The following is a 13,780-nucleotide window of genomic DNA, read 5'->3' as shown; positions in this document are numbered from 1 at the left end:
GTAGCATCATAGGTAACTTAATCCTATGAGGGACACCAAAAGATGGAGGGTTGAAGCATATAAAGGACTTTAGATTAGGCGCACACTATTTGAAACAGAAGAGAAACAAGAAGAGGTTTTCAAAAACTGATTTTTTTTTTCAAAAAAAGAAGAGAAAATAATAAACTAAAACACTTCGAACTACTTAAAAATCAGATAAATAAAATGGACAATAATCTCCCTGGCAACGGCGCCAAAAACTTGTTTGAGTTAAAATAAAACCGCAAGCGTACGGGTCAATCGTAGCTACGGGTCGAACACGGGGAGATATACGCCACTCTATTTAATTAACTTAAAAGTAATGCAAAGTAAACCAAATTAAAGTGTTAAATTAAACTAATTAAACTAACAAAAATCAATGCATCCTAACTCATAAGCATCTAACAAAATTAAGGGATTAAATCGGCGTCCTAACACATGAGCATCTAACCTATCAAACTAAAGCGAATTGAAAGGAATAAAAATACAGCGACACATACTAACCACATAAAAAGAAATAAGAGAATAAAAATGCATCCACAAACCACAATCATATAAAATTAAAATAAAAGAAATAAAGGGAGAAGAAGAAGAAGATAGAGAGAGAGATAGAGGAGATGGAGAATGAGATTGAGAGTTTAGATAGTAAAACCTTGATGTGTTTGCATGAATGTAATTGAAAAGCTTGAATACTTGCATAAACTTGCCATGGCCTCCTCTTCTAAATCTTCAAGTCTTGTCATCAACTAAAGAACTTAGACTAGAAAGCTTAAAACCTAAACTAGTATTAAGAAATTACAACCCAATTGAAGACTTAAATTGAAATTAAAGCATAAACTAAATCTATTATAACCATTAAATGAAAATCAAAAAAGCAAACTAGAACTTAGAAAAGCCAAAAATCACAAATTAGAAGGAGAAGAAGAGAAGAAATTTCACTAAGTGAATGAGCAAAATTTACAAGAAAGGTAGGGGGTATTTATAGGGGAAAGGGGAGAAGAGAGAAGAGGGAAGTGTAGGAGAAATATTTCGTAAGAAAAGAAAATATTCTCTTCTCCTTCCTCCTTTACATTGCCTTGAATCCCAAGAAAAAAGAAAAGAAAATAGAAAGAAGGAGAGAGAAGAATATTGTTTACATAAAACCTTCTATTTCTAGAAAAGTAAATTTCTAATTCTAACTTGTGCTTCCTTTTCTTTGTAGATATCTTCTCCAAGCAATAAAATCAAAGCATCTTTGATTTTTCAACCTTCCATAGATGAAAAAATATCTTTCAAAATAAATCTATCCCAAGTGAAATTCCAGGAATGCCCTTGAAAAGTTGGAGGACAGAGAGAGTGATGACTAGGATTCCACTCAACCAAATAACAAAATCCCCAATGTGTCCTCTAAAAATCGTGGGGCATTAAATACAGCCCATAAAAATCGTGAACACCTTGTGGGCCTTCAAAATTAATGAAATCTAATGACAATGTGGGTCCCTCCATGTGGGTAGCAGTCCTTCTCTCTTCAAGAATGCAAAATTACCAAAATGGCCATGTACTTGCAGTAGATCTCCACCATTGCTTAGAAATATCTTCTATAATGTCAAAAATGTCCTTGGGCAGTGGTAGACTGACTATGGGCTTGCACTACAGCTCCTTTCTGACCCATTATCCTTTCTTGGGCTAAAAAGAATAATCAATTGTACGGTGGGCTAGACGAATGCGTACTTGCGTTCCGTCACGTCCAACTTGTTCCAAATTTAGTCCTCTTACAGCCATGGAAGAAAAAATGACAACTTTATGTGTAACTTGGGACATGCAGCTCCTGATAGTCCAGAATAGCCTAAAACCTGAAAAACACAAGAAAGCACCAAAGTAACTCTGTCCAATGTGGTAAAATGTATGTTTTATGCCCTAAGATTTCACATATGACGAGAGACTAGGAAAAGTTTCTTTCTACGTTAGAACATAAAGGCAATCGAGTCGTCGTGACAACTAACAATGTGAAGTTGTCGATCACTCACATTGACAAGGCCACTTGCATTCCTCGCTTCAACCTTGATGAAGCTTAGTTGCAGAATGTCTATCATGTGCCAGGTTTAAAGAAAAATCTAGAGCAAATTACTTAGACCTCCCCTGACCTTTCTAACAATTCAGGGAACCTCCCCTGCCCTTCGGATAACTGTTCAGACCTCCGCTACTTTTCAAACTTGGTTTCACTTAGCCCAAGTTCGTTAACGGTGTTAGTAAAATACCTGCTGTGACCAAAATGCCCCTTAGACCTTTCCCTTTCTTCTTATTCTTCCTCTTGCCACTGCCACCGCCCCACCATGTTCTCCCTCTCGTTCCCAACAATTCCGAGTGGGGCTCTGCTGGCGACAATAATGAAGGTGATGGCTCTTCCTGATTAATTTGCTCGACAATATTAAACCCTAATTTGCTCAGGGTTGATGAGTTTGGTTTTGAGATATATATAGGGGGTTATTTTTGCTTGTAGTGTATCAGTGGAATATTGAAGCCCTCTATCATTTCTTACAGACGGTTTTCTAGGGTTTCTCAATGTTCTTGCAGACAGTTCTCGAATGCCATACTTACAGAGGTTGTGAGAAGCACAGGCTAGAGAAATTACGACAAGATAAGACTGAGCGACGATGGCATCGAGCTCGAAATTGAAGATCTGATAATTCGCTCAGCCAGAACAAATGGAGAGCTCGAGTATCAATACAGGGAGTGAAGCACCCAGAAGAAGAAAAGTAGCCCAAGATAAAAGAAAGCCTAGTATAGAGGACTGGTGGAATTCGAAGAAACAGAGGAAGGTTTTAACTGTTGGAGGGTTTGATCAAGATGGGTATCTTTTTCTTCTTCTTCTTCTTGTGGTTGCTGGGATGCTTCTACATTAAGGAGAGGGGGTTTGGGGTAACAACAAAATGGCAGAAACTAAGAGCAAAATTGACTCTATTAGGGAATGGATGGTAGACACAAGGTTCGGGCTGTCAAATGTCTCTGGCTTAGCTGCATAACAAGATCAATTGCTTACAACTGGTTACAACCTAACATGAAAACCATCGTCAGGATCATTCACGCTAGGTTGCACGCATAGGCTCTTACACTTGCTGCATTAGCTGGAGCTGCAGTTGTTGAGTACTATGACCACCGGTGAGGAAAAAAGGCTGACCGCTATGCCAAGTTCCTGTACATTGAATAGCCACACAAAGATTGATGACATGAGTACATGACCCACCATCTGTAGTATTTGAGATTGGTATCTAGTGATGGGTTTCATAGATTTCATAAAGGGTGTCTGAGAGTTTTGGAGAGGAAGTTCACCCAATCTTACTCTACTAGTGACTTTTGAAGTTTTCCATACTCTAGTAATGCTTCTTCTTGTGAACTCTTCTATGATGCTTAGTTATGTGTTTTACAGAACACCAATGTTAAGATAAAAGTTTGTTCATTTGCCATTAACTCTCACGAGAAAGAATAGAGAGCAATGATTCTTGCAAATATAAAATTTAGATTTATTAGAAAAAAGAGAGAGAGAGAGGGGTTTGGGCGGAGGGTTCTGATGTTTCTAAATGAGGAGGTTCCACCATTAAATAAGGAGTGTGTTACTGTACAACAAATGGAAGGTGGTGATGTTTGAATCTACAGAGAGATTCTAGGGTTTCTCCATGTTATTAAGAATCGATATTGCCATTTTAAGTGGTGGTATATAGGAGAAAGAAGCTTAAGGGATCGACAAAAATGGTGGATATATGGTGGTCGATGTTGGGTGCTGCGGTTCCGGCTGTTGTTGCAGGGCAAGCTATAAGGATGAAGAGAAGGCGTGCTGAAGAGGAGAGGATCAAGAGTGCCCGCGGAAGGGAAAAGAGTTTCGATGACATCTTCGTCTGTGAGAGTTTCTGTACTTTGAAGAGAATGCTGAAGAGAAAATTACAAAGAATTTTCATTAAACAAAAAGATTTTAAGTTTGGTGGTAGAGTGAAATTGGGGATTAGAGGTTGCAGGTGGTGGTTGGAGGTTACAACGGTGGAGTAGAAAGAAACTAAGAAGAAGAAGAAGAAATGGTGGGTCCCACCTCTTTATATTAAAAATTAAAAAACACATTAAGAGCAATAGGGTAACTTCCTAAAGGGAAAATAGGTATATTTATCGGTTTGCTTTGTTTTCCCAGAAGATGTGAAAGTCTTTTGGAATATTGAGAAATCTGAACCACCAATCATACAAGGGCGATGATTAGAGTTTATCTATGCGATGTAGGCCAAATCAGCATACGTAAAGAAGATTAGATGCAGTGAGACTGCAGATTTTTAGCATGCACAATTAAGACAGGGCTACCACAAACTTAAAGTGATGATGGTCAAATCTATGGTGAAGGGCCTTCTACATCTGGAAGTGTAGATTGACGCAATATGTGTTGGGTGTCAATTTGGCAAGGCACATCAATTTTCATATTCTAAGTCTAAGCATAGAGCCAAGAAGCCCTTAGAACTTGTTCACTCAGATGTGCTTGGTCGAGTAAACCAATCTTCGATCAATGGGATGCATTACATGTTAATTTTCATAAATAAATTCTCAAGGTAAGTGTGGGTATTTTTCTGAAAAAGAAAATTCAGAAGTATTTTTTTTAATTTGTGGAATTTCAGGAAAACATGGAAAGAGAAGTTGGACAAAAGATTCAACACTTACCCATTGATAGCGGTGGAGAGTACACATCCGGGGAATTCATTGTTTATCTGAAAAAGCAAGGAATTTGACGGTAGTTGACTTGTCCGAATACACCATAACAGAATGGAGTAACAGAAAGAAAGAATCGACATCTTCGTGAGATATGTTGAAGCATGATGCATGCCAAAAACATACCTAGTCATTTTTTAGTTAAATGCATGAAGACGGCAGCGTATGTGATCAATTGGTTGCCGCAACCTAAGTTGGGGGTTGTATCATCGTTTGAGAAATTATGGAAATACAAACCCAATGTAAGTCACTTTTGTGTAAAATTCACCAGAAGCAAATGATCATGGATCTCAATCCAGCCCATCAAGAGCACAGGAAAAATCACCAAACTCATAGCGAACAGGTGTCCATCAGCTGAGAACACCAGAAGAACTTCGTCAAAGCCAGTTCGAAGAGTTTGAAGAAGAAGTTAGCCAAGAACTTCGACGGTCCAACAGAGTGAGGAAGCTGAATCCAAAGTATTTTGATTTTTCCTTTGCTGAAGAAGTCAACATACGAAACCAACTACATATACAGAAGCATGCTAGAGCAAGGAATGGTGAAAGGCGATGGAAGAAGAGATTCTGGCATTCAAGCATAATCAAACTTTGGACTTAGTTTCAAAGCCCAAGGAAGTCAAGCCCATCTCATACCGTTGGGTTTACAAAGTGAAGACACGCGCTGATGGATCAGTAGAAAGGTATAAAGTTCGATTGGTTGCTCGAGGTTTCTCATAACAATATGGTTTAGATTATAACGAGACATTCAGTCCGGTCACCAAAATTACAATTGTACGGATGTTCATGGCACTTGCAGTAAGAAAGTCATGGATACTATGGTAAATGGATGTAAAGAATGCCTTTCTTCACGGAGAGATTGACCGTGAGATTTACATGGAGCAGCCTCAAGGATTTCAATGTCAGACTAACAAAGCTATGTGTGCAAATTACAAAAAGCTTTACCTGGATTGAGTAGGCACCTTGTGCATGGTACAGAAAGATAGTTCAAATCTTAGTTCAAAGTGGATATTCAGTCACACCTACAGATTCATGCTTGTTCGTAAGAGCTCAAAATGGTAAGATATCATTCATACTCGTGTATATAGATTACCTAATCATCATAAGAGATGATGAGAATGAAAATCGTCAGATCAGGGAGAATCTATCTATACAATTTCAGATTAAGAAGCTCGGGGAGCTCAAACATTTTCTTGGACTTGAGATTGATCGAGTCAAAGAAGGGTTGTTCTTGTGTTAGCAAAAATACAAATGAAATATCTTATAAAAGTATACCATGGATAATTGCAAGCCTATCTCTATACCGGTAGAAGTCAACGCTAAACTAAGTGTTGATGGCGAAGGTGATTTAGAAGACTCGACCATGTACAAGCAACTAGCAGGTAGTCTGATTTTATCTGACACTGACTTGACCTGATGTACTTATGCAGTTGGCCTAGTGAGTCATTTCATGCAAAAGCCAAAGAAGCCTCATCTTGAAGTAGCTCGTTGTATTTTACAATATGTGAAGTGTATTGCTGATTTTGGTCTCTTGTACAGAAAAGGAGAAGCGTGAGAGCTATTTGGTTATTGTGATGCTGATTATGCAGGTGACTCAAGAATGAGAAGATCAACGACTGGATATACATTCAGTCTTGGATCAAGACTAGTCTCTTGGTGTAACAAGCGACAGTCGATAGTATGTTTGTCAACTACAGAGGCAGAGTATAGATCAGCAGTAATGGCAGCACAAGAAAGCACATGGTTGATGCAATGAATGATCTACACTAACCAATGAATTATTCTGTATCACTATATTCTGATAACTTATCTGCCATACGATTGGCAGAAAACACTGTTTTTCATGCAAGGACCAAACATGTGGAAGTGCACCATCACTTCATTCGAGAAAAAGTCTTGCAAGGAGGAATTATACTGCAGCCAGTCAAAACAGATGAAAAAGTTGCTAACATGTTCACAAAAGGACTTAGCTTTACCAAGATTGCCAAATACAGAGATGAACTAGGCATGACAAGCAGACTTGAAAAAAGAAGAGTTGATGTTGAGGGGAGAATGGAAGGTAAACATCAACGGCCACCGTCTGATCACTGTCTAAGACCACTGAGGACGACCACCATCCAAGACTTTCCATCAACCATGGCAAGATTGTCAAGGTTGTCATAAATCCTTCGTGGAAAATCAGCAGTGAAAATTTTTATAAAAGGAAATCATGTTTCCTATAATTTGTATCCTAGTTGTAGTAGCAATAGAATTTATGTTGAAACTTTTCAATAAAGTTATTATAGTTTCCTTCTCTGTAATTCCTCAGGTGTTCACTATTCCTCTTCTTCGATTAACATCTTTTTCATTTCCTTTTACAAATTCAAGGTTCAGGGCCTTCTCCTGGAATTTTGATAGCATTATTCAGGACTACCAAACTCATGATGGATTAAATGTCCAAGTCCCAAGCCTAGGCTAATAGAAACACAAGCCCATGAATTATTCTCAGCTTTGAGTGTTTTCTATTCTATCAAACCTAGCTTGGGGGGTACTTGACTGTAGCGTGGAAGCACCCTAAATTCTGTGATTTAGAAATGGCAGAGACAAAGCAAATAAAGCTTTCCCAACTTGGCCAACTAAAAACTCATAGAAGCAAATTTCAGCTTTGCCTGATAAGAGACCAAAAACTTCAATTTTCTATTTGAAATTGATTTCAACTTCTCAAATTGTAGTAAAGTCCTCACCCCCCCCCCCCCCCCACCCCCATCAACATGGAAGGTTTAGATGGGATCCAAGGACCAGTATATGTAGGAAACAGTTGTGTCTTCAATTGGCTGGTGCTGTATGGATACAACCCACCGGTGTCAAAGAAGCGACCCAAGATGACATGTGACTGATAGCCTTCCGGTTGCACCAAGTTCTGAAGTGAGCTCTTGGATCTGTTGAAATATTCCTTAGCCGTTACTGCCATCTTTGGTATGGATATGGCTCTTGGGGCCCCTTATTTGGGAAGCTATATTTTTGCTTTCTGGGTTGTTATTCACCTCTATCCTTTCCTCAAGGGATTGACGGGGAAGCAAAACAGGACACCAACCATTGTTGTTCTGTGGTGAATTCTTCTTGCATCTATTTTCTCCTTGGTTTGGGTTTGGATTGACCCTTTCTTGCCTAAGCAGATTGGACCTGATCTTAAACAGTTCAGTGTTGAATACTAGTCAAGCCTTTGGGCCCTTGGCTGCCACTCCTCATTTTCCTCTTCTTGCAATTTGTTCTTATTTTGTTCAGTTATGGTGCCTTCAAATGTTTAGACACCTGAAAAAGAGTTGTGTACATAGTATCTAGAAGTGTACATTGCACTGTTAAGATTAATTTGCTGCTCATGTTGTAAAATGAGAACTATTTTCCTTATAGTGTAACATATACAATGAAAGCTATGAAAATTGAATTTCTTCATACAACTTAAGGACCTAATCCTATAAACAATGTTGCCTGTTTACACCAACTTCAACAAGACAGTCAATCAACTCGATGTACCCAACATGAGCTACGCTTCACCATTCCATCTTCTACACCTAGAGACCCATAAAGAAGAAATGAAAATTCCCCTTCCTCTTCCTGATCTTAGTGTTAGCAAGATAATTTTGAAGCTCTCCAAACACTACAGAGTAGGACCAATAGGCCCTAGACATCCCTAAATCCATTTTTACTTTACATTAGCCTGGCCAAATAGGTGAGGATAAATATTTTGCTTCATATTTCCTCTTATACGACCACAAATCTCCTTGTGTAGGATCCCATTGAAAAATAATGACTCCCTACTTATTGTACTCTTAGTTTGGTTAAATTGAAGCTATATAGACAGCATAACAATATGGACAGATTAGGCTTATAAAAGTCCATCTTCATATCCAGAAACCAACTTGATATAATCTCAACTAATTAAATTAAAGTTCAACATCATAGTCCAGATATGTCTGGGTGTGAGTAGATAGCTCCTGTGCCAGGAAACGCATGGTAGGTCGTGACTCAGGACCAACACTTGTGCAAGATAGGGCCATTTTAACTACAAATACTACATCTTCAGCCAATTGACCTGTGGGAGGTGGAAGCCTTTGGTCCAACAAATCCATCAACTGCAAATCATCATTATTATATGATGATAATGACAAAGAAGATATGAATTCTTTTGGGTGCCTTCCCATCATAATTTCCAATGCTACCACCCCAAAGCTATAAATGTCACATTTTTCTGTGACCTTCATCGTCAATGCAATCTCTGCATATCAAGACACCAAGAAATTAATAAGAATGTATGCAAGAGACATAAATATGAAAACTGAAAAGCTCTGCTTTAACAACTGAAAATTCATTCATATGAAAATTAGAATGAAAATGTAGCTTACCTGGAGCCATGTAACCATAAGATCCAACAACGTCGGTCCAGTTGGATGAATCAGGCCTTAATAACTTGGCTGTTCTAAAGTCAGAAAGCCGAGGCTCAAAACCTGACCCAAGCAAAATATTATTAACAGTTATGTCCCTGTGAACAATTGCTGGAACACAGTCATGGTGCAAATAAGCAATAGCATGGGCCACCCCTTGGACAATCTTCATTCTCTTCAACCAGTCCAGCTCCCCCTCCCCTTCCTCCCCATACAGAACCTTTCCCAGACTACCCCTCTCTACATACTCATAAACCAAACTCAAATAACCCTCCATAGAACAAAATCCATACAGTTTAATGATATTTCGGTGTCGTACATCTCTTAACAAGCGGATTTCATTCTCAAAACTTTGTCGATTTGTTTCTGGGATATCACCTGAATCTGGAAAATTCAGTTTTTTAATGACGACAATTTGACCTGTTGGCAACACTGCTTTGTAAACACTCCCAAAACCTCCTTTTCCAATGCAATAATTCTCATCAAACTCAGTACAATTGACAACATCAGTGAATGTGAATCTCCCTTCACTTTCCAAAATCAATGAGGGAGGTATCTCATCATCCTCTTTGCTACTTTCCATATCTTCAGATGGTTGTCTTGGTTTCCTTCTCAGGATCAGGAGTCCAGTAATGATGGTTCCTGAAAATAAAATGGTAAAAACAGGGATAATGGCAGCAATAAGAATATTTACACCATACTTTCTGGATCTATTGATCTCATCGGAATTACAAGGTGGCAACACTTTTGCTTCTCCACATAAGCCTGCATTTCCGATGAAGGCCTCCTCGGGTGCTCGTTGGAAAATGCCTCCAGTTGGCACCTCACCACTCAACTTGTTGAACGAGAGGTCAATATATAGTAGACTTGACATTCTTGATAATTCTGTTGGAATTCTGCCTGAGAGGTTGTTATGGGAAAGATTGAGATTCTCCAATGAGTCTAGATTGCCAAGATCCGGTGGGATTTCTCCTGATAGTGAATTTGTGCTGAGATCTAGGAATGACTGCAATGCTACTAAAAAGCCCAGCTCAGGTGGTATTTTACCTGATAACTTGTTGTTGCTTAAGTTTAACATCACTAGGTTGGTGCAACTGCCAAGCACCCCAGGAATATTTCCTGTTAGTGCATTTCCTGCGAAGTCGAGTTGTTGGAGTTCACTCAACCTCCCAATTTTGTTGGGGATCACTCCTGTTAAGTGATTGTTGCTCAAGTTGAGATTGAATAACAAATCTAAATCCCCCAATTCAGTTGGAATCTCTCCAATCAACTCATTTGAAGACAGGCTTAGGTCTTGCAATTGGTTCAGACTCCCAATCTCAACTGGAATATTACCTCCAATTTGATTCCCATGAATGTGAAAATAAGTTAGACTTGCACATTTTCCCCACTTCGGTGAGAGCGTACCTGAGAATTGATTCAAACTGATATCCAAGTAAACAAGATTTGGGTGTACTCCAAATGCCTCTGATATGTCTCCAGTGAATCTGTTCCCATCTAGACGAACTCTGATTAGTTCTGAACAATGCTTTAGGCAATCTGGCAGTGTCCCTGTGAAACTGTTGTTCTGCACTGTCAATTTTTGAAGGGAGAAACCACTACATAACCCTAGAGGCAGCTCACCAGAAAAGCTGTTGTTAGAAATTTCAACATAAGCCAAATAGGAACTTCTATTTCCCAAATCCTTTGGGATAATACCAGAGAAATTGTTGCTAAACAAGGAAAGTATCTGAAGATTCTCAAGGTGAGATATGGTGCTTGGAAGCTCCCCTTGCAGCTGATTGTTGTCGAAATCAAGAACCATTACAGATGTCAGGTTCCCAATTTCTGGTTCAATTGTACCAATTAGATTGTTGTAAAAAAGATTTAGCAGTTGAAGCTGTTTTAGGTTCCACAATGTGATAGGTATTGGACCAGTGATTTCGTTCATTGAGAGGTCTAACTCTACTAAATCATTGAGGTTCCCTAGCTCAGGTGGGATTGACCCTGTTAGCTGATTAATGAAGAGGAAGAGGTATTGGAGCTTTGTCAACTTGCCAATCTCTGGTGGGATATTTCCAGTGAAGAAATTGTTTTGAAGTTGCAAAGAGATTAATTGTGTCCAACTGTTAATGAAATAAGGTGAAATCTCTCCTGAAAGCAAGTTGCTAGACATACCTAAATCAGATATCTTTGTCAAATTTGACAGGGACGAAGGTAAGACCCCAGTGAGTGAATTTATTGAAAGATCAAGGAAAGTGAGGTTAGTGCAATTGCCAAGCTCAGGAGGAATATTAGAATCCAGTCCAGAAGCATGGAGATCAAGTAACTGAAGCATACTGAGTTGGCCTAGAGAAGAAGGAATCTGCCCTCCTAATGAATTATTGTTTAATGTAAGAACACGAAGACTGCGAAGCAAACCAATCTCAGCAGGTATACCACCGATGAATCTGTTGCCTCCTAGATGTAGATCTTTGAGACCGGCGAGTTCTGACAGATTTGCAGGCAATGATCCTTCAAAGAAATTCTGACTAAGATTGAGGTATTGAATCTTGTGTAGATTGGTTACGAGTGAGATTGGTAAAGAACCCGTCAGGTTGTTCTGTGAGAGATCAAGGTAAATCAGATTTTGGCAGCGAAGAATGAAAGGTGGGAATTCCATAAAAAGTGAATTGAGAAATAAGCTTAGGTATTGCAATCTTGGCATGCCAATGAACTTAGATGAATCAGGGGATTCCAAGTAATTGGATCCAAGGTACAACTGCCATACGTTCTGAAGATTGCTGAGTTGATACGGAATTGGACCCATCAAACTGTTTCCACTGAGATCAAGAACACGAAGCGCCGACAACTGACCTATCTCTGAGGGGATGAAATCGGTGAAATTATTGTTGGCAAGGTTCAAAAAATGGAGCTTGGAGAGATTACCAATTTCGTAAGGAATAGATCCCATGAGATTGTTGAAATTGAGATCCAAGCGGGTGAGATTTGGTAGTGATGTGAAATTGAGTTGATAGAGTGTTCCATTGAGATTTGAGTAGGAGAGGTTTATCTCGGAAACACTTCCGGCACCATTACAGACAATGCCGGTCCAGTTGCAGCGGTTGTTGATGTTGGTGAAGGACCATGAATCGAGTGACGCAGAAGATAAGCTGTTCTTCCATTTGACCAGAGCTTTGGCTTCTGTTCTTGCTGATGATACTATTTTCAATGAAAAGAAGAACAGAAACAGAAGTTGAAAAAGAAGAAGAAGAATAGAATGTTTCTGACTTGGAGACATTATCTGATCTTTAGTTTTGCAGCTCGATCGTGCAGGCTTCTGTTCCTGTGCCTACTGATCTTCTTCAATTCCTTGCTTAGATTAGACTTTATAGGACAGAACACGGATGCAGATCATTTACGGTGCAGCTGCCTGTCCTGCCTGTGCTGTGCAGAAATAAGGCCGCATGCAAAGACCGCCTTACCCCAGCTGTGCCGTAGAAGATCCAAATCCACAGAACACACACAGAGTCAATGACAGGGTGTTGAGGATGGATAACAGGTCCACTTGGTACTTCTGCTATTCGGCAACGGATGAGACTTTTAGAGGTTAAGGTAACGTCTATACAAATTTAAAAAATAGTTGACATTGTCTTATTTGGCGCGAGCTACAACGGTTATTTAGTGCCAAGTGTCGTCATCTAAGAGACCAAAGCACTCCAACCCGACTGATTTGTACCAGTTTAAGTGGATAGTGGGGCCTACTGGGTCGTGGCGTTTTGTGGAGACTTTTTGATGGGGAGCTTCCGCTTTAATCGGCGTTCATCAGGTCTACGTGCGTACTTACTTGCTGTGCTCATGTTGACTTTTTTACTGACGTGGGAGGTGGGACCCAATGACCAATGTTATTTAATGGTAAGGTTTTTTTTTTTGTTTTGTGGTAAGATTTAATGGTAAGGTCTCTCGTTGACATCGGAGTCATTTCTGTTTTAGGCTTGGTTTAAGTTGACAAGAAAAGGATAGAAAAAAAACAAAGAAAAAATTTGAAATTTTTTGAATTTGAAGAGAGAGATAGAAACAAAATCAATCATGGTCCTTTTAAGCATCATCATGTGCAGTGATATATAACATTTCACTATTTACAACTAGATAGTTCATGAATTAGTCCATAATCCCTTTTAAATGAAGGTTTTTTTTTTTTTTTTTTTGGTAAAGCCTTTTAGACGAAGGTAACAAGTCTAATACAAACGGTATGTATCGGTATATTGATCCCAACAACAAAGAGTGTCCTAGAGAATAAGACTCTCACTGTTGCAGGGTCTATAGGGTCTAATACAAACATTTTCTCCTAGAGAGATTATTTCTATGTTTTGAATATGCAACTTAATCGATGCGCCAAGACTCAAAACAGATCCCGATACCAATATTTAAAACCATGTTAAAACCTAAACATTTACAATTTTTTGTGATAAAAAATAAAGAAAAAATGTTGGGCATGTTGCCAGGGTGGCCAGCTGTCTTTCTCTCTCCTTCCCCTTTGAAAAAGACCCATATACCTTCTTGTGTCCAGCCTTGTGATTGGTATATGCCGTTAACTTATCAAATAAGCTAACTGTATGCCCAGTCTTCTTCAAAAATATATTAAAAGTTATACAATTTTTGAGAATA

At 39.0% G+C, this 13,780-nt stretch overlaps 1 protein-coding gene across 1 annotated transcript; it reads right to left on the bottom strand.

Annotated features, from left to right (window-relative positions):
* Nucleotides 1–8,656: 8,656 nt before the first annotated feature.
* On the bottom strand, nt 8,657–12,413 carry LOC122655426 (MDIS1-interacting receptor like kinase 2-like). The gene is made up of 2 exons (XM_043849619.1): nt 9,116–12,413; nt 8,657–8,988 (listed from the first exon to the last, which is right to left on the bottom strand). Exons 1-2 carry the CDS (start codon nt 12,411–12,413, stop codon nt 8,657–8,659), a joined length of 3,630 nt encoding a protein of 1,209 aa, XP_043705554.1.
* Between the last annotated feature and the right edge of the window lie 1,367 nt (nt 12,414–13,780).

Source organism: Telopea speciosissima, chromosome 3 (assembly GCF_018873765.1).
Source record: "Telopea speciosissima isolate NSW1024214 ecotype Mountain lineage chromosome 3, Tspe_v1, whole genome shotgun sequence".
NCBI lineage: Eukaryota > Viridiplantae > Streptophyta > Magnoliopsida > Proteales > Proteaceae > Telopea > Telopea speciosissima.
Note: the sequence above shows the minus strand (reverse complement) of the source record. Positions and strands in the feature narration are given on the sequence as shown.

Coding starts and splice junctions, on each gene's coding strand:
- LOC122655426 (XM_043849619.1), bottom strand. CDS start 12,413: ATGTCTCCAAGTCAGAAACATTCTATTCTTCTTCTTCTTTTTCAACTT. Junction 8,989..9,115: donor TTATGGTTACATGGCTCCAG/GTAAGCTACATT, acceptor CTTGATATGCAG/AGATTGCATTGACGATGAAG.